This window comes from Thermobia domestica, chromosome 17 (genome assembly GCF_964235325.1).
Source record: "Thermobia domestica chromosome 17, izTheDome1.hap1.1, whole genome shotgun sequence".
In the NCBI taxonomy this organism is placed as follows: domain Eukaryota; kingdom Metazoa; phylum Arthropoda; class Insecta; order Zygentoma; family Lepismatidae; genus Thermobia; species Thermobia domestica.
The window spans coordinates 56,275,807-56,298,483 of record NC_137470.1 but is presented as its reverse complement, the minus strand read 5'-3'; the positions used below and the strand labels follow the sequence as shown (position 1 = coordinate 56,298,483).

The following is a 22,677-nucleotide window of genomic DNA, read 5'->3' as shown; positions in this document are numbered from 1 at the left end:
CACAATTCATTCACTGATTCATCTCAAGGTTGACCTTACTTTGCATTCATCAAAGCACAGGGATAAAAGTGAGAATTAACGTAGGGCACGCCTTCCCCCGTCTCCAAAAAAATTGTACTACGTCCTCCAGTTCCTAAAAAATTACCATGGACAAAGATAGGCAGGGGGACGGCGTGACGTTATGTCATACTTACCGTCTCCCTACCTTTTCAGATCCACTTATACCCCTCTCTAAGCGGGCATATAGACAGAAGAATGCGACTAGATAAAAGTCAGCAAAAGCAAAATTAAACAAAATAGTGTCCATGAGCTCCTGCTGCAAACTGACGGTGAGTGATAGGTGACGGCAAACCTATCCTCTCTCTTGTACACGTGAGATGGATTAGTTGTTTCCGAAACAAATGGGGACATAGTTATCAAAGGCCTTATGTAAAGTCGTTTTGAAGCGTGATTACTGCCATACTAAAGAGTTCGACTAACATATGTTTTCAGCAGTAGTCAAGCCTTTAGTATGATTCTAATCATATTTCAAAACGACTCTGCATAAGGCCCCGAATGAGTTGAGTAGAGTTGATTTTGAATTTAACGTCCCGTTCAGCAGCGATGCTGTATGAGACGTGGACCTACTGATTAACATGGAATCCCAACTACATGAGCTCCCGCAAGGCCCCATCTGTTCTTGCACTTTGCCACGTGTAGGGTTCTGATATGTTTCAATGATCAGAAGAAATATCATACCCATCAGACACATATGATACGAAACAGCGAGCAGACGGAGACAGTGATTGTAGTAAACCAAGTTTTCCGCGTGACACCATTGTGGAGAATAAATCTTTTGATAATGCCATGTAGATGCACTTAAACCTATTCCATCTGTCCTTATAACTTTTCGGCAATTCTAGTCTCATGATTTACTAACAAGAATACGTAGCACATTTATGACTGGAATTATAATATTCTTTCTTTCTAAACTAATGAGTAAACTCACTAAGAACACCAACTACAACATCAATAGATAAAACAGGAAACAATACTTCATATTCCTATCATTGTATGAAGTTTTTATCCATAGAATCACAGCTTTCTTCTTTTCAAAATAGCTCCTTCGCGTCACAGCTGTGTAGTTTTCAATTGTGCTAGGACGAAGGAGAGAAATGCAACATTTGGCCTACGAAGTTTTTTTTCTTTTTTCTTTTTTTTTAAGAAACGATGAACGATGGTAAGAATCAAGATGAAACTAGGAGATTTAACAAGTAGTGACTTTTGGATCCACAATTTAACGAGTTGTTACAGTCTGAGTCGGAAATAGATACCAAAGATAGATGTAAGGCCTGTAATATTGAGCTCTTTTGTGGTAAACCTGTACTTCAGAAACACAAAAGACTTGAAACATCCAGCTAATGTAAAGCAAGTGCAAATATCCTGCCTGTCGATGCAAGTTTTTGTAGGATGGAACAAGTGGTGAGCAATAACACAAGAATCGTGTTAAGGTCAATCAAATTGAATTAAGTGTTGGTTTGCATACACAGCATTCATTTCGAAACCAAAAGAACAACATAGTGTTCGCTTTAAAAAATGTACATAGTGGTCCGTATGCAAAGTCATTTTGACGCGTGATTAGTGCCATACTAAAGAGTTCAACTAACATAAGGTTCCTGTGGTAGTTAGGCCTTTAGTATGGCGTTAATCATTCTTCAAAACGACTCTGCATAAGGCGGAGTATTTTAAAATTTTGTTTGTGATTTCATCATTCACAACCGTAAATAGTGCCCTTTATAGTAAGAGAATGAATTCAACTGTACATCATAAACTCTCTAATGCGGTATTTTTCAAATATATTGTAAATTATATGTATTTTAGTTAGCGGGAAATTTTGCATCTAATCGGAAAATTTCATGGATTCGGACATGAATTTCTCTGGTACGAAACTCTCATCACTGGCATTCAGGCTCGTAGCAGTGATGCCAATATAGCCTATTTTTGGCTAAATCTAGCATATTTGGAGAGGCATTTAGCCATAGAAAAGTACGAAATGCTTATAACCTTAAATAAGCTTTTAGGTTAAGGAAAATGTGTTTTGCCGTACAAACCATCAAAAATACTATAAACCGAAATACAGCAAAAATATTATATTACTGCTCATTTGAATCTATATTAAGATATGGTTAATATTTTGGGGAAATACTGTAAAAAGTAGAGATATTTTTGTTCTTCAAAAAAGAGTTGTAGGAATCCTAGCTGGTGTAGGACCCCGAGAGTCCTGTAGGAAATATTTTAAAGAACTAGCTATACTACCGTTACCATGTTTGTATATATATTGCTTAATAGAATTTGTAAGATCCAATACAAATGAGTACACAACAAACGGTGACGTGCATGGATACAACACAAGAAAAAAGACTAATTTTCATCCACCAAACCATAGAACAGCAATGTACGAAAAGGGAGTAAAATATACTGGTATTATGCTATACAATAAGTTACCAAACAAATTAAAGGTAATGAAGTCTAATGTTACATTCCAAAGAAAATTAAAAGAATAGTCTACCTATTGTCACATTGCTTCTATACAATACATGAATATAATCAATTAAATAGTCACAATGTAAATAGTAGTAGCAAAGTAAGAAGATAGGTTCATTTATGTATAAGGTATGCTGTAGTATTGGTATAATGATATTTCAAATTACTGTAATGTATAAAAGTATGAATTATGTTTAACAAATTTGTGTAATATATGTGCTGCATCAATTAACCATGACGAATCCATGTACTATCGGAAAATTATTTCCAAGTTTGTACAGAATGGAGGATAAATAAAACGAAATGAATGAAATGAAATATTATATAAAACTCTTTTGCTACTTCGGTTTTTTTTATTAGCCGTTAAATTAATTTTAAAATACGTTTTTTCTTTGGAAATCAAGTGTAGTTGTTTTTTTTTTTTAAAAAGCCTATTTGTTATTATATCTACTCGTATTAATTGATTTCTCTTGACTTAGGGTGTTTTATTACGCAACAAACCGTTGTGCCTTCTTCTCTCTCCACCCACTACAGATACTCACAGGCGTGCGCAACGTGGGTGCCATGGGTGCTTTGGCATCCGCATTAGACAAGCTTTATTTTATGTAGAATTATTACAAACTGAGAAGAGATTACGTGTAAATTATTTCCCGTTTGCATGTGTGCCGTGCGTCGCCGACGCAGCGTCGGGTGCGGTGACGCTATATTTTCTTAAGGGAATGTGGGGGGAGGATGACATTCCATATGGTGGTACTTTAGATCTGGCACCCACATTCCCAATGTCCTGCGCACGTTAGTGCAGATACTTAAAAATACTTGTCGACTGAGAAAGAATTTTAATGTCGCTCCTGTAACGGCTCCGTTTGCTACTATTCAATTATTTTAATTTCCACATTTCATTACAAGAACGAGAGTTTTCTAATACATTTAGTAACTGTTCGATTCTTCAAGCCACGGAGACAGTTTTAGTTTATTAAAGGAAACAAATAAGATATCTGATTAGCTAGAAAACATTCAATGCAATCATGACGATTCGTGTGGGTGTACGAAGAAATTAGAAGCGCTGTAACGACTATGACCTGCCGAAAGAAGCACTACTGAAAATTGGAACAATGGCAATTTACACAACCAATCCACAATCCAACGATGGTGCATCCAGTTCCAGTGCCTCGGCTAGCTGCGACGTCATCGGTTAAGTCTTATTTCAATTGAACTGGTAATATGGCTGTTGACTTTCACAAATCAGATGAGTTGTTGATGGATTTTATTGTAATTTAAAGTTACGTATGATACTTGTTAGTCTTCAGCGAATAAAATTCAACATTTCAAATTGCACTATAATTCACTTCTAATCTTACACACACACACACACACACACACACACATACACACACACACACACAAACAACTGTTTGAAACCTACAATATGGATTATAGGTTAGAAGTTCAAAATCTATCCAGTTTTTGGGTAAAAAAAAAAATCATTTCTCAAGGTCATCTAGCCTATTTTCCTCAGAGATTGTTGACAACACTGGCTCGTAGAAGCAAACAACGAAAGCATTGAAACGTGTTATTTTCAGAAAGCAATTCTTCTGTATTTTATTAAAATTTGATCATATTTGATTGCAAGTATAAAGTTGCTTCTATAGACGTTCCTTTAAATCATTTTATTAACACTGATAAGATACAATAAATTGAAAGTATCAAGCACAGCTACAAGTTCGTCATAAATGTAAAGTCATAATGACTGGCAAGTCGTGTGTTAAGTTTGAATTCATGTGCAAAGAAGAAATCGAGAATGACTTTCCTGAGAAAGATCCACTTGAAGGGAAAATATGGTCATACGAACTGATGATTGACAAAAAAGAATTAATATTACCTACAACGGAAGCAGAGCAAACAAAGTAGAAGCATGTAGATATGTATTCTTCGGATGTGAAATTAAACATTGATATGGTGAAATCAGAATTTTCAGTAAAAGACCCTACATTTGAAAGTAATATAGATGAGCTAAGAAAAATAGTGGTTGAAGAGACGCGCCTGTCACACTCTGATGACTACAAACAATTAACAACAGAAGGTTTAAATTTAGTTGGGCCTGAAAGGTAATGTCATTTTTTTAAATAAAGTAATAGCTTTAGATTGATAACACAGTCACATGTATTCGGAAATTTTATAGCTAAATGAAATACTTCGCTAGATATAGTTTGGTATCGGAGATAAGTCGACGTAAATTAACAATCTACGGTTTGAAAGTGGCACGGCACACTTACATTCGCTGTACACAAAATCATAAATGAAATCTTTGAATTTTACATCCCACGTTATTCCGGCTAGGCTAAAGAAGGTGATGATGAGAAATGAAGGAAATGGGAAAACCCGAGGAAGCCCACGCACACGGTATTTGTCCACCACAAAGTTCATTTGGCACGAGCTGGGATCGAACCAGGGACTCCCTGCATCAGAGGTGAACACTCTATCACTGAGCCACCGCGGCCCCATAAATGATCGATACTACTAAGCAATCTTATAGACCTCGTATTTCGATGAAGTAATGATTATTATTGATTACACATTTTTCACCAATTCTTATAGATATTTGCAATATGGATGCTATACAATATTGTTCCATATTAGAGCCTTCTGCGAAAGCACAGGCAGCACGAAATGCCTTATACTGGAACAAAAGATATGGACGCTTGTGATTTTACCCATTATATATCTCGAATCCGCCCAGCCACATTTTCCCCCAGGGCTTCCAAACGACATTAGTTCAAAACACAAGATAAGAGACGATTCTAACCAAAAATGGCTGTACATTTATCGTATGGATCCATTCATAAATTCATTGCATATTTGCTTCTCTTTTCACGAGTTCGACTTTTTGTATTTTAACAATTACTTTTGGAATGTGGGCTAGCGTTCCTTCATATAGGTTCACTTTAGGGTGGCCGTAAGTGTACATACAGAATAAGAACTATTGTGCAAATGACATTATCCAACTTGTATTACATTGGTAGTTAAAAAGCACGAATGCTATCGAATCAAGTCACAAGAGAAGTGCAGCACGGGGACCCTAGTGCTAGTGAAGGGATGCATCCGTTGAAAGCTGGCAAGTATGCGAAGATGGGTATATACATAAACGAGCATAGCGCAAAACACTGTATATGACATAAAATTAATTACTTTACGTGTTGAATTATGTATATGTTCGCTACGAAAAACGTTATAAATAACATCCAAATATGTTTTCATTGCTTTCGAATTTCTGTTTCAAAGTATCTTAACACATTAGTAACGTAAATTTCGTAGGATTATCTGCCGCAGATGGCGGCCCCAAACTACAAATTCTACGGTGAAATGAACAGAATCAGACGAAATATGAAAATAAGAATAAGAAATGTTAGGAAGGTCATTACCGTAGGCTGATTAATAAGGGAGAAAAGATAAATTAAATTGTGAACTGTATGCGTTCGCGGATTGATGCAATATAAGTTAAGGAGGCAGTAGGGAGTAATCTCACAGTGTTTCAAACCCACTATGTTATTTACTAACTTAGCATATGTATGCTACTATAATGGAGGTGAAGTGAGAGGTTAGATTTACATTGAAGTTGCACTGCACGATCGTGACGTAATGTCTCGTCGTATTATCATGTGGGTCAAAGTGGAATAAAACTAGCCCTACGGGGTTTTTAACCACCTTCACTCGCTTACGCTAGCTCAGCTATATTTCATAAAGTAAGTGAATAACTTTTTTAATCAATAAAGTTACGTGTGCAAAGTGGACTAAATACCACGTGACATTACGTCACGATCCGGTTGTGTAACTTCACTGGGAAGGAAGACGATATTTATTCGGCCCATTCTTTTAGTCATTTATGAGTAGTGCGTAGCTTGCAACCTTATATGTTCCAAGGTACTAATTTTGCGCAATAATACTTATATTTATGCATACGGATGTAGGAAAGAGCAAAAGAAGCATGAAAGTATGAAATATTTGTGATTAATAGTGAATAATAAAAGCTACAAATGAATAAGTGGTAATTTTAGATTAAGAATAGATTTACCAGTACCTAGTAACTATATAAAGTGTCCTTCCGACAAAATACCGGTAGTTTTTAATACCTATTAAAATTGTACCTTGTACACGATACCAGCTTCTCTGCAGGTTTCGTTTAAAGGGAGATTTTTATCATGACCATTAATAAATTTTTAAGCGACGTTAGTCTCAATCTTTATTAAGCGACAGTAACATTTTCTCAGAAAATATGCACCTAGTACATCATATGGACAAAGTTGCATTCCTCTGTGTAGAATAACTTTAGAGCGACAGACTCATTATTATTATAAATTTGTTTTAGAGCGAAGTTAGTCTCAATATTTGTTATGGGGCACTAACATTTTCTTGTAAAATGCCAGCGCAGACTTATTTATTCATTTATTTACAAATTATGTCTCTACTGTCCAGGTTAAGTTTATTGTCGTAAACAAAAAAGTATTAATTACATTTCGCCTTTCGGACAAAAGTTTCTTAGTAGCATGAAAACTTGCACCTTCTAAGAGGCTTTGCATGGTTCGGTTCAGGTTTAGAGTAGGAAAGTACAAAGATGGCTATAAATCCACGGTTTTATATATAATCTGCTTTTTAGACTGTCGTGTATTCATAATATTTACCAAATTTCATACTGTCTTTCTGTACTGGTCCATACTGTGGCGCGTGGGCTATTCCATGTCAAATCAACAAGTTGTCACATGGACCCTTACTAATTGCAGCTAGATTTCATATTTCAAATAGTATCACCAGCGTGTGGAAAAAGTGCAAAGCTCAAATTGATTTCGAAGCCAGCTTTGAAATTACAGGATCCCAAAATGCTCATAATTTACCAAGAAAATTATGTGCATGACGTTTCTTCGATTGTCTTTGCAGCTGGCTTAAAGGACATACGATACTGGGTTAGCTGCCGATTTTGACCATATTGATCAACGGCTACAAGAGTTTTCATGATCAAACTTCGATTTTTTTCTTTATATTATTTTTTTCCTTTTAAGGTGATAACCTGCACTTTCTCCTGTCTCGGTCGACTTTTTTTTCACTGTCATATCTGTGGCAACTTGTCTTATTCCGTTTCTCTTCTCTCAAATATTTACTTTTACAGGAATTTAAATTTTCTATTACATCCGTTTTCAAGACTGATTTCCGTAGAGATTAAACGGTAAATTCTTTGAAGAATTTATTTTAGCGTCCCAAGAATAGGTTCCTTTTCGTCCGTTAATCTTGTACTCAAATTGAAATTCATTCAAATCAGCCGTTTTAGTTTCAACCTTTATAGTCATAGAATAAAATACTAACAGCTAAGAGAACCGATTGTTTGCAAACGATTCAGTGTCTATCATTTCGTTGGCATCTTCAACACTCTGCCAAAATCAGCTGTTGTTCCAATTCATTATTACTGCGATTTCAATGTCGGTTCCAACATTTATCGGCACAGAATGGAAACACCAACTGATAGGGAGAAGCGATTTGCTTCCAAGAATTCGGCCTCTTAACACAATATATCACTAATATGTACAATATTCTATCGATAATGTTAGTATTTCAAATTTATTAGTACTCCCGGTTTCAATATTGATTTCTGGAGAAATAAATCAGTGAAATTTATCAGGGAGCGGCTTTTTGCAATCTATGAAGCATCTACACCATAGGTTCCATCTACTGTATTCAAATTTTGTTTGAAACAGAAATAGTTGAATCTAGCCATTTTCCGTTTAAGCTTTTATCGCCAGACAACGGAAACAGATAGCAAGATGTCTTCTAACAAATGATTCAGCATCAAAGACAAAATGAGTCTTCCCAGTACTCTACCGAAACAGAAAGTGCTTTAAATTTAATATTATCTCCTACTTCACTACTTATTTCTAAAGGGCAAGAATGGTAAGGGATATCGAGATGCGGTTTTACGAATCAATTTGACGTTCTAAGAAAAGGTTCCACAGTTTCCGCTAACCTTTATTCGAACCGTAGCGATTGAAATTAGTCATTAGCGATTACATTATTTATTACTATAGAACAGAAACTTTAATAGACAGCGACAAACGGTTTTCTCTAAGCCATTTACAGGGTGAAGAAAACATGTCATACCAGAGCACTCTACCAAAAACGAATGTGATTCAGACCTACTACTACAACTAGTTTCAATACTTATTTCTTTAGAGTAAGGACAGTAAGAGATATCGAGACGCGGTTTCCTGCAATCGATTCAAAATCAGAATAGTAGGTTCCATTTTCTCCATTAACCTTCAATTCATACCATAAGGCCTTCAAATTAGTCATTTTTGATTTCAACATTTATCACTATAGTAGGAAGATGGTAACAGATAGCGAAAAGCGGTTTTCCGTAAATAATGCAGTGCCCAAACACAACATATTGTGATTATCCACAAAACTTTACCGAATCCGGGCATGGTTCTAATTTCATGTTACTTGCGGTTTAAATATGTTTTTAAATTTTTATTTCAATAGTACAAAATCTCCTACACATAACGACAAGCAGTTTTCTGTAAACGATTCAGCGTTTCAATACAATATATAATGACTATCCACAACACACTCTCAAAATCGGAAGTGGCCGAAATTTACTATTAACTTCAGTTTAAATACTGATTTTAGAGCAGAAACATTAAAAGCTATCAAGTTCCATTTTTTTGCAAAGAATTCGCATCCAAAGAAGATACTCATGTAATCGGTTGAAATACAATTCAATGAGATCTTCGTGGATCTGTGGTTTACCTTACGAGCTTTTGGTGTCGCAGACCCGAGTTTGATTGAAGGCAGGAGCTCATGTGGTTTGGATTCCATGTTAATCTATAGATCCCGTCTCACGTAGCGTCGGGGGCTAAAAGGGACGTTAAACTCAAAATCAACTCAACTCAATTTAACTCAAACTTGAAGTGGTTAGAATTAACCATTTCTGGTTTGAACGTTTATTACCACATAACAAACAAGGTAATAGCTAGGGAGAAGTGTTTTCTGCAAACGATTTGTCTCAAGACAGCACATCATGAATATTCACACAATTACACCAAATCCGGTAGTAGTTCAAATTTATTATTAATTCCCGGTTTCAATCCAGATATTTGTAGTGCGAAAATTGTAACAGATATTGAGATATGATTTTCAGCAATTGCATGAGCTTTCCTTTTGAAGGTCTATTCAAAGCGGAAGTTGTTGGAGTTAGACGTTTCAGGTTTCAACTTTTATGGCCATAAAACGAAAATGGTAACAGTAGCGAGGATTCTTTTCTACAAACGATACAAAGTCTCAAGACAAGATACACTATCAAAACACCATACCAAAGCAGAATTTGGTTGAAACTTACTGTTATTACTAGTTTCAATACATATTTCTATAGAGAATAACAATAGAATATGTTTAAATGCGCTCTTTTGCAATTGATTTAATTTGCCAAGAACAAGTTTCATCCTCTACGTTACTCTCTGTTCTATATGAAAGTGGTTCAAATATCAATTTTCTGTTTCAAAATTTATCACCATAGAACACAAATTGTAATCAATAGCTACAATTACTATTTGCATTGAATATAATTTCTCATCTCAAACACCATCACTATATCCAAACCGGAATTGATTGAATTTATTAGTACTTTATAGAAAAACTACAAGGTATCCAGGATGGTTTTCTTTTTTGCTTTATTTTAATCCTTTCAGCGTCCCAGAGATACCTTAATCCTCTTCAAATTGGAAGTGCTTCATATTAACGATTTTTTTTTCGAAATTTATCTCCATACAAGAGAAAGAACAAAGGGTAGCTAGTAATGGCTTCCTGACATAGATTCAATGTCCGCCGAACTGGTCCTATCTTTGATCTTTTTCGTCTATTGCAAGCGGTAGTTACTGTTGAACTACTTCAAGTTTGAATATTAAATTTGCATTGTTTAAAAGAATTTATTTCGTACTTTAAAATGATATTCACTTGTTTAACTTTAGTATTGATACTGATATATCTTATAATACATGCCACCTCCTTGATACTCATAGGTTAAAAAATTGTAACCATATGACAGACATTTGGCAGAAGTTTTGAGTATTGTTATACAGAATATGCTCCCTGCACACTTTGTCCTTGAGTGCCACCAATTCAATCCTTTATTCAGATTTTAATTATTATCGAAGTACTATAGCAATGCTGTTATTTGGTTCATCGTTTGGCAAACAATGTATGTTTTAACCACGCCAGATTTTTACCATTCAAACATTTAACTTGTATTTCACGCACATTGTGCTAACATCCTATCACTTTTTTTGTAAACGCATCGTATAGTATAATATGGATGGTAATTGACAAGCAGGAAAGAAGACTCATGAATTTGGAAAAGAAAATTTTCAGTAAGTCGTTTAGCGTGAGGTGAACTAATATAAAATTTACGTCGCTGTATGTATAGTTGATCTTTAAAATAGGAAGCAATTACATATTATTAAACAAATAGTGAATTTGAAATATCTGAGGTAGTGTGGGTCATTTCGCTTGCGTCAGTAATCCGTACAGGAATCGTAAAATTATTGTGAATGAGAAAGCAATGTAGGCGGTTTGTAAGTCAAAAACGATAAGAGAATATGATACAGCACGATCCTCTCAAAGTGATTATAGGAATCCAGGTTGGCTTGGTTTAGTCTATTATGAGTTCCAGAAGAGAAGTTTTGTTCCTACGATTACCTGCCTTGGGATTCTGTTTATTCCAGAGCGAAGTGTTTCGTATATTACCGAACGTAATATAAAGATTATAATCTATTTTCTTCTGTGTTTCACAGTTGGTGCTAAAATTATACAGTGCAGATTACTATGAAAGCATCAATGAAAATCAAGCCTGTTCCAAATAATTAAATCTTTTCCGTTTTCATTCATGCTTTCGCGAAGCCATGCGCAGTACGTTCTTTATCTTCTTGTACTAACGAAACACGCACCTCATCACAAGGTTGCAACATTTGCAAGAACTTTTCCAAACAAATGCTTTATTTCAACTTTTGAATTTCACACCTTGTTCAGTAAATCGAATAGCCTATAATCTTATGACTATTGTAACCAGGTTCATGATCTTTGCAGTTACTGAATCTTACTACTTCCTGTAAGAAATGTTGACCTGTTTCAGGTCGCATTTTTACAAAGAAAAATGACTTTAACTCATATAAATAAAATGTGCACTTTTCAGAATGCTTTGAAAAAGGCGGGGTATATTTCCTAAAGCATCATTTTAAATGTGAACTCCTTTTGTACCTTTCGCTTTATAAGTGTTTTTAAATTGTAAGGGTTGTAATGTTCATCACAACATTAGGAATATAGCATCATATAATTTTTACCCATTCAAGCGCGTTTTACGGAAGTTATAAAATCATTTTGAAGCACTTGAAACTAAGTAGATAGTAGGTTGCATATTTTTGTAAGATTTCATTTGCTAGTACAATATTATTGGACACTAGTTAATTTGAAATATGAGTTATGAATGAGTGCGAGTGCATCATATTTAAGATTAAGTTCTTTTTGCTGTACTGTACATGCTACCGCTGCATTTGCTTGGTGTTTCATATTATTTACCTCGATTTCCGTTTCATTGTTACATTTTTCATAAAATTACTTTTTCCAGAGAAGCAAATACGTGTTTTACAGGAAAGGGAAGAATTTCTTATTCTGATGGAAAATCCCTTACTTGCAAAGAGTTTAACAAAGGTTACACTTCGTCACATTGGGCAACAAATATGTTAGTACATAGAGTTGATAAATATAATACTTCCCAAGAGTGTGAGAGAGGATTTGGTGAAAGTTTACATTTGGCAACACAGATGCTAATACATACAGGTGAAAGATCTCACGCATGCCAAGATTGTGGAAAGGGATTTCGTCGAAGTTCAGATTTGGCAAGACACATGTTAATGCACAGAGGTGCAAAACATCACATTGCGTAAAGTGTGGAAAAGGATCTAGTCAAGGCTCACATTTGGCGAGACACATGTTAATACATACAGGTGAAAAACTCAGAGTTGTCAAGTGTGTGGAAACGGATTTAGTCAAAGTCAAATTCGGCAAGGCACATGTTAACACATACTGGTACAAAACGTCATGCCTGCCAACAGTGTGGAAATGGGTTTGTAGAAAAATCACATTTAGTAAGACATGTGGTAATACATTCAGGTGAAAAATCTATGATTTGCCAAGGTTATGGAAAAGGATTTGTTGTAAATTCGCGTTTGGCAAGACACATGTTAGTGCATTCAGGTGATAAATCTCACAGCTGCCACAAGTGTCAAAAAAGATTTCGTCGCATTTCACATTTGACAAGACACTTGTTAATACACACAGGTTCAAAACCTCACATTTGCATTCATTGTAGCAAGGGATTTCGTCAGAGTTCTGATTTGGCAAAGCACACGTTAGTACACACCGGTGAAAAGTCTCATATGTGCCAAGAGTGTGAAAAAGATTTCGTCAAAATTCACATTTAGCAACACACACGCTGATAAATACAGGTGAAAAACCTCACAGATGCCAGCAGTGTGACAAGGGATTTACTCGAAGTTAGAATTTGGCAACACACATGTTAACACATACAGATGAAAAATATCACAGAAAGGGATTTATGGAAAAATCTGTTTTGATGAGAGACGTGTTAACACATGTAGACGAAAATTCTCACACATGCCAAGAGTGTGGAAAGCAGTTTAGTCAAAGTTCAAATATGACAACGCACATGTTAATCCATTGAGAGGAAAGGGCTCACACGTGCCAATGGTGTGGAAAGGGATTTCGCCGACGTTCTCATTTGGCGAGACACATGTTGATACACGATGGTGTAAAACATCACATCTGCCAGGAGTGTTGAAATGGTTTTGGTCAAAGTTCACATTTGTCTACACATATGTTAATACTTACAGATCAGAGACCTCACACATGCCAAAAGTGTGGAAAAAGATTTCGTCGAAATTCAGATTTGGGAAGACATTTGTTAACACACGCTGCTGCAAAACATCACATCTGCGAAATGTGCGGAAAGAGATTTACCCAAAGTTCACATTTGGCATCTCACATATTAATACATACAGACGAAAAAACTCTTTCCTGATAAGAATGTGGACTAGGTTTTCGTCGAATATCAAATTTGGCAAGACACATGTTACTACACACAGGTCCAAAACCTCACTCGTGTAACGAGTGTGGAAAGAGATTTTTAGAAAAGTTCGTTTTGGCTAGACATTTGTTAATACACATAGGTGGAGAATCACACACATACCAAGAGAGTTGAAAGACAAATTAGTTAACGTTCTCATTCAACAACACACACAATAATCCTTAGAGTTGAAAAAATCAAAGTTGTCAACAGTTTGGAAGGGCTTTTGTCAAAATTCAGAATTGGCAAGACGTACGTTAATACATCCAGATGAAAAACTTACATTTGCAACAATGTGGAAGGGGTATTCATCGTAGTTCAGATTTTACAAGAAATCTTAATACACAAAAATAAAATCTGACGAGAAGGAAAGTGTGAAAAGATATTTATTAAAGTTCAAGTTTGGAAACACATGTTAATACACGTCGATGAAAAATATCACATGTTCTTAGAAAACGGAGTTGTTTATAACTCCAATTTGTCAAGACACTTGTTTGTGCGTAGGAAAAAACAAAAGCTAGCACATGCCAACACCGTGCAGAGAGATAAGTTAAAAAAGGAGTTTTAGCAAAACTTGTGTTTATGAATAAAAGCGAAAAGCCTCGAACGTTCCAAGAGTGCAAAAGGATATTTAATTGAAGTTCAAGTTTTGCAACACACATTATAATACATACATAGGCGATGAACAACATACCAGAGAAATGTGTGAAAAGGTTCTTGTTGAAAAGTCCTAATTCTAATCCATGTGGAAAATGCACGTACTAAGTGTGTAGAAAAAGAATTGAATCAAAGTTCTCGTTTGGCGATTCATATGTTACCACATACCGGTGAAATACTTGATATATCCGAAAAGTGCGTTGTTAATTCATTCAAATTTCATATTTGGCTAGACTCATATTAGGGCATAGAGAAAAGAAAAGTTTTGCGCGTAAATAAAGTTGTAACGAACGGATTTGTCAGAAAAAAATTAATTCGTTTACAGGCTGTATTCATACGTGCCAAGTTGCAAGTGAATATTCAATATTGCAAAAAACATGTTTACAATAACAGGCCTGAAACAACATAAGCACCGAGAATCGAGTCTCACATGTGGCACCATATACAGATGAAACATTTCTTTATTGACAAAAATGTGAGATAGACTTGGGTCAAAATGTATTAAGACAAATGTTAACTTAGAAATCACCAACATGTTGCGTGCTAAGAGTGTGAGAAGCCAGGTTCACATGTAATAGAAGCCAGGTCCAGGTTCACATGTAATAGTACATATTTGAACACATATGAGAAATACATCTGTCAACATATGGAAAAAGATTAGTCAAAAAACATTTTCTCATGATACATTACCGGATCATATTAAAAGCATTATATGTGCTAATAGCTAAAGAGAAACTTTAGTAGAAACTCATTTTTTTTAGTTTCGTGTTAACACACACGGCTGATAAACTTCATATGCCTCAAGAGTGTGAGAAATTATTTAGTGTAGATTTAAATTTGACAACACAACAGGTACAAGTTATAAACATGAGTTATGTCAAGAGTGTAAGAAGGGTATTAGTGACAGCTCACAGATTGGAACACACACGCCGCACTTGTTTAAGAGGCCTTTGACATGTAAGGAATGCGCAGAGGAACTTTCTGAAAAAATAGGTTGGCAACATCTACGTTAATATGCGGGCCAGGACGCTGCGAAACAATATGAGCCACAATTAAGAGACCACGTGTTTACACATACCGAAGAAAACCCTAATCCGTCTTAGTGGTGGGATGAAATTTACTTGGAAATCATATTTCACAAGACGCGTTTAAAACCAAATGTAACAGATCGGATTCATAATGAAGTTAATTTCAGGAAGCATTTGTATTCATATATTCATATGTATACGCATTCACATATATATTTAGATGTATATCTTATGTGCAAAATTAACTTCACTCTGGACAAACATTTTATTCTAGCACTAGAAAATTGGTAAAAGAGTACTGTTGGAGGCTGTCTCCTTGAAAGTTGTTAAATACCTTTAATCTGTTTACATTTTTCCCAATTTAATACTACTGTCTATATTTTCTGCAAGCACATACTTATTTGAAACGTTTGGGGCGAAAATATAAAAGAAACTCTTCTACTAATAGTTGAAGGGACAGGAAATGGTTGGAAAACGAGAATGTACGTTAAAAGGTAGGAATAAAATCAACAGCTAGTGTTGTGTACTGATACTATTGCAAGACTTAATACAAACAAGGTTGTTTTATTTTATATACCGGATGTAGTTCCATTCTCTTCTTACAATTTTATTGTTCCTAAAATATGATACGTCCAATACTTTAAAACTGATAAGGACTGAAACAAAGTGATACTCAAGTTAATCTAATTTAATTGTTTCCTTAAATGTGACAAGTTTGGTAGTGCAAGACATTGTCGAAGGTAGGGAAACAAGGAACCAAGTTATGCCTTTCTTGCTAGTATAGTAAAATTAAAGCTGGATTCTGCTTAAATGTATATCTTCTATTAGTGATCCAATGTTAGACTACTTCTTTAGCTCGAGGCGTAGGTATATGTAGCATTACTGTTTCTCTCGATATATACATACAAGATGTTTCAAAACAATACCGACAACGTTTGGGAGGTGATTTCTGGCACCAAGGTAAGACAAAAATATACACCAACTTAGTGCAGACATTCTTCATTTCGAAGCTACAGGCTGAGAGGAAAAATAAATAAAATGAACGTTAAGGGTCTAGAGCTCCAGTACTATAGGACCTACCGTAACCGAGTCATGAGTTCACTTAGGAACTAATATGTGCGCTATCCAAAGCACATTCTTCAAAATTCTGCTGTACTCACGAAGCAATTTTTATAGAAGGAGTTTGGCTACGTTCATAAAATTTGAAGTGTTCACCAACTTCCTTTATAGACATTGTTGCAGAAGTACCACATGAGTCTGAGATATCGATATTTCGATAGGGTACATACCAGGTAATAAGCAAAGTATTGGCCCGACTTCGGTAGGTCCAATACTATTGGAACTATGGACGTTTAAAATTCATTTCTCCATATTATCGGCAGAGCAGAACACCGAAGTGACGGCTGTCTGCACCAAGGTTGGACTATATTTTTTGTCTTATCTTTGTGTCAGATATCACCTCCCAAATGTTGTTCCTGTTGTCTTGAAACACCATATATATAAATCTGTGTGCGTGTGTAGTATAGTAATTACTAGCCGGACCTGAAACAAATTTAGTATGTAAGTATCCCGTCGCCTAAGGAATAGAAGTCCGTATACCTGGTGGCCGAGCTCGGCCAGGAACAGACAGCTCAGTTCATCTCTGTTCATATGCCTACTTTATTCATCGCTAACTCCCTGCTGCATCTGAAGGAAATTTAGTGGGCAGTAGCCCATTGTCAAAGCTATAAACATCGGTTCACCTGAAAGCTCTTTGGCCAAGGTCAGCCTCGGCTCTTCTTATACACGATACTCTTGCTAACTACAAGCCGGATATCAACGAAAATCAATGGGCAAGATGTGTATCCTCTGGCCAATGAAGATCACTATATTCGATGGTCAAGCCAGGGTCAGGCTCCGTTCTCAAACAGAGTCTGTATATCACTACTTTGTAAGTCAAGACCTTCTAAATTCAATTCACTGGCTATGTTCCCTTGGCTAAGTTATAACTTATGACACACAAAGCACAAAAACAAATTATAGCTATGCTAAAAAAAGAAAGAAAACACCAAAGTTGTGTGTTAACCTGTATGTAGGTTTCTTCAGTTTTTTTTTTTTTTTTTTTTTGTGGCATATATCTAAGTTCACTAGTTGTGCTTACAAATAAAAAATAGTAAGAACGAAAACGAATCTTTACAGTACTATTTCCTGCTTAGCAGAATTGCTATTGCGCACAACTTTCGCATATAACGTTCATTACTTTTGTTGGGACCACACATTACTTGGAGATGATGTTGAATCACGAGGCAATTGAGGAGTTATGTGAAACAAGAAGTATCGCAACAAGGTCCAAGAAGCCAGAACTACTGACGTCTGAGATGCGATGGACTGACTACGCATGTCCAAGTTGAAAAAGCGGCATCTTACCGACCATTGATATATGCATGAGCTACGAAAGAGCTTGCAGTACTTCCCTTTATCTGTTAACAAATTTTGACACTTCTCCACACCGACTAGAAAAGAACACTGACATCTGGGAAGGCATTGAGAGGAATTGTCCTCTGAAGTTCGCAAACATGCATTTATTAAATTTTGTAGTAATATATTAACGAAAACGTGAAACTAATGTCAGCGGACAATCTTGCTGGCTCTGGCAAAATCTGAATGTTGCAGCTGTTCTGTAGCCTAGGGCTCATATTTGATTGGGATATTTAAATATTGCGGAATAAATTGATATCGTGTACGGTACTAATATTTCGAGTATGGGCGTTTTGATAGTATATATTTTACTTTTCTCATTTCTGCTGATCCTGCATATAAAAGCGTATTTGTCATTGAGATTTTGTCTAACCACGACTGAATACTGAATGAAATGTCCACGGCAATTTGATCATTGCAATTTACACTTTTTGAGAAAAAAAGGTCCTGAAGTATAGTCTTGGGCCCCAGAATGTGTTGACTTGGACTTATATGTGGTTTTACACGCTGTATTTCAGACTTCCTTAGGACATACGTGCTATATATAATGGTCGCCATTGTTTTCGCGAGGACTTATCAACTAGGCAGCCTACTTGACCCTAAAACAGACTTCGAAACGCCATACTGCCTAGCGCCACGTCGCCGCTTTGCCGACCGTAAATAAAACGTCGGAATATACTTTTTCCGATGTCTTTTTATAATCAATGTCGTAGGTTATTTGCGCCTTTGCCGTCTAGAAATCTACCTGCATCATTCCGTCTTTTAGCCGTGTTTTAGCTGCTATGTCGCAGCCTGGCCGGTTGTTTCCCACCCATTATTTGTCGTCTTATTGCTGTCGCAGCTCCAGTACGCTAGCGGGACGTACTTTAAAATTTGAACTTCAGGATTAACAGTATGCGAGCGGTCACACGTAAATAAACAAAAACATATGAAGTCTCTCTTAATCTTTTGCTGCAGACAGATCCGGGGGTGCAAGTACACTTTGAATAATAGAGACAAATTATCTTGCCCAGTTTATTGTTAAAAAGAAAAAGTAAAGTTCCAGTTGAAGTCCGTCGGTGAATTTAGGTGTACAAACGCCGAAATGAAGGTTGACCGACGGACTCCAGAGTTATATGGTACGACGTGTGTCTAAGAAGTTACAACAGTTTTTGGAGACACATCACATTTATAATAAATGCTAAAAACGTGACAAGTTTCTGCAACTTGCGTCAGATCTTATGACTATTTTGTACTTTGGTCACCAATGTTAAGTTTCCATATACACCCTTTTGTGCAGCCAACACTATAGCTGCGTGCGCACATTGACTCTAAGTATTTTCCCTTTACGTACACATTTTTTGTTATATTAAAACAAATTGACACATTGATATTCAGTGCTTAAGTCCTCATCCCGTGTACGGCCTGGTGACCATTTCGTAACAAACATCCCCAAAAACCTTTCATATTCTGTTCTGTTCTGAATTATCCCTTTGACTTTGTCTCACCCTTCAAGTTTCTCCTACAATATCCACTGTTAATAGGAATTTTCCATTGAGAATATCCTATCATTTGGATTTAAGAACAAACAAAACACACATATTGAACAGATGAAATAAACGAAACAGACAGACACACTCACACACACACACACACACACACACACACACATATATATATATATATATATATATATATATATATATATATATATATATATATATATATATATATATATATATATATATACAGTGGCGGCGGTTGGACGTTAAAAGTGGGGAGGCAAGACATGATCTGAATACAGTATTTGTATGTCAATGTTACTTTTCCTGGTTGCTTGTAACACTTTGTTAGACTAAAGGCTGTATAACTATTAGTAGGCTGTTATATAGACTAAAGGCTGTATAACTGTATAACTATCTTTTTCTGTTAAAATACCGTATATCTTGTTTCATATTTTGTTACATAAATTGACAAGAGCAACACAAGATACTAACTCTTTGTACTCTTATACAACGAATCGAAGGTGTAAGAAGAGATCTGATTCCTTGCTCACGAAATCAAAAAATCATAAAATCATGCATCTTAAAATTTTGTCTGGAAAATTGTGTGATCAGATTAGTGACCTATTTAATAACAAATTTGCAAAACAAATAAATAGAAAGGATAATATTAATTAAATAATCATAGTAATGGATAATAAGGCTTGTTCTGCAAAAGTTATATTGAAACTGGAAATTAATGAACAACTTATATTTTTAATTCCACGCATGTTATTATAAGTGTTATTACTCTTAGAAAGACAGTGAATACTACAAGCATATGCTACGACATTCAAAGAAATATTTTTGCAGCTTCCCGAAACATGTTCGTTGCCATTAGATACAGTTTTCATTTTCTTGGAATACATCAAAACTCAACAATACTTAGTCACTCCACATTCCAGTTATACAAAATAATCCTAAAACCTAGAATTATGTTGAATTTACTAAATTTAATTGTATAACAAAACTGTATATGTACACCCCTAAACTCGTATATTACATTGCAAAATTATATATTCCTTACTGAGCTCCTTCGTGGCTAAGCGGTTAACGTACGCACCTTTGACGTGGGAGACCTGGGTTCAATTCCCGGAGGGAGCTCACGTGGTTCGGACTCTACGTTAATCATTAAGTTCACGTCTCATATAGCTTCGCTGCTGAACAGGATGTTAAACTGAAAAAAATCAAATCAAAATATCCTTACTATAAGAAAGAAGAAAAGAACTGTCAATTTTTCGAGAAAAAAAACTGTTTTAGGAACTGTCAATTTTTGTGCAATTAAAGAATAACTTGTGAAGGACTTCTTTTCTTGCGAAATGATATCTCAATTAGATCCAGAGCGACTTACTAACATATCGAGCCCTTGTAAGATGAAATGAAAGTACGCTCGAATTGTCTCGCTCCAACAGCTTTATTTTTGGGCCATTTTTTTTGGTATTTTTAAAACGCAATTTGATAACCAATACGTACTCATGGAACGGCAAATATTTTATGGCACCATTTGTATTCTATAAACCAATAATACATACAAAACTTTATATTTCCAAATGAAACTATATATGTTAATGGGTCATTTCAAAAAGTGGAGGGGCAACTGCCCCCCTTTGCTCCCCCTAATTGCCGCCCGTGTATATATATATATATATACAATATAAACAAATGGTAACTTCTCAATTAAGAATAGGAGACTGGCCGTCCTTTTAACATCCCATAGCATAATTAAATATGCTTAACCAACAATAACAATCACATAATATTCAGTTAAAGAAAAAAAAAGAAAAATACAATAATAAGATGTACGGCTGTGACATCTCCCTCCCCCTTAATTGAGGAAATTTGTTGTCTAAAATTTCCGTAGACAATATCGTTTTATTCAGGTTTACTCTTCCTTTCATATTTGATAATTTACCTTTTTAGTTTGAAATGGTGCAACATTAATGTTTGAAGCATCTCACTCAGTTATATGCAGTACTTAACTTTTCGCATATGCACTGATATGCCTTAACTCATTACGAGAACTAAACTCACTTATTATGAATGATTCCGTATATATCTATGGCAATAATCTACAATTTTTCAAACAAGACGTCATTGAGGCAAGAATAATACAATAAAATCGATCAAAATACTCCTAGCCACTAGTAGGTACCAAAAGTGGAACAATCACACCCGCGTATAATATCTTACACTGGTGATCAGTTTCTTAATTTTTCTGTTTGTTATGTTTTGGTAACTAGTAACCTTTACGTCTAAAGCCGGATTACTATATTATGAATAAATTTATCTTTCAGTATATAAATTAGTATGGAATATTTGGAAACCTTTTGCGCAGTAATAATTTCGTAAACTATACGATCCACATCTAATTTCAATATTCCGGTTGTAACTACAATCACATAGTACTGTTCATGCGCTGTATGAACTACGATTCCTTTTACAACTTTAGAAGTAACATATGACAGCTCATTATGTTTCAGAGTAAACCGAGTACACTCAGTTAATCGCATTGTGTTACAGCTTGGTGAATTGTCAAATTCTTTTGTAATTTAGCTTCGCAATCTGATGTAAACGTGTCACTATAAAGGAAAGATTCAATTTACTATCAAACCAATACGTTGTAGAATCACATTATTCATGTTACTTTTAGCCATCTCAGCAGAAGTTTGCCTCAAATGATTTCAAAACCACGTATTATTTTGAAGGTAGAATAAACTAAACAGTTAGAGATATTATAATTACATACAAGAAGCTACTATGTTAAATGCAATATCTTTAACATAAAAAATCCATATCTGGAGGCAACTGGCAACAATAATTCTACTCTAAATATACTGAAATAGAATGATTCATGGATTGTTTCAATACATCCTTAATACTAGTTATCTGTTGCTAATTCCCTTTCTTTTACCTTCAGAACCGCTTTTAACAAACTTGTACTTTAGGAACCATTCTTTCAAATACATTTTGATGGAAAGAGTAATATATTTAAAAGTTAGTTTCCAAATTCGATTAATTTGTAATATTCTGTTTCGATAGAATTTAAAGAAATCAGCAACCTTCTCGAAACTGTATTTGTTTCAAAAATTTTCATTCTGAGCAACATTCGAAAATGATATTTAAGGTAAACAAGACAAGTTTACTAGAACGAATTGTTCTTTTCTCAGTTTCTAACAATCAAACTTTCCTGATCCTACTATTTATTTTACTGTTGTATTATTAAACATCTTTATCTAGGATACCAAAGAATACTTTATGCGCATCTTTATTCAAACTGAACATAGTTTTTCTCTTACTGTAAGTCCGTCGATACTAT

The 22,677-nt window shown here is 35.2% G+C and overlaps 1 protein-coding gene across 1 annotated transcript; it reads left to right on the top strand.

Annotated features, from left to right (window-relative positions):
• The first annotated feature begins 4,075 nt into the window (after positions 1–4,075).
• Positions 4,076–16,072, top strand: LOC145674336 (uncharacterized). Its single transcript, XM_081744268.1, has 2 exons — positions 4,076–4,628; positions 12,182–16,072. The coding sequence occupies exons 1-2, from the start codon at positions 4,444–4,446 to the stop codon at positions 12,498–12,500; spliced, it is 504 nt and encodes a 167-aa protein (XP_081600394.1). The 5' UTR covers positions 4,076–4,443; the 3' UTR covers positions 12,501–16,072.
• Positions 16,073–22,677: the final 6,605 nt, after the last annotated feature.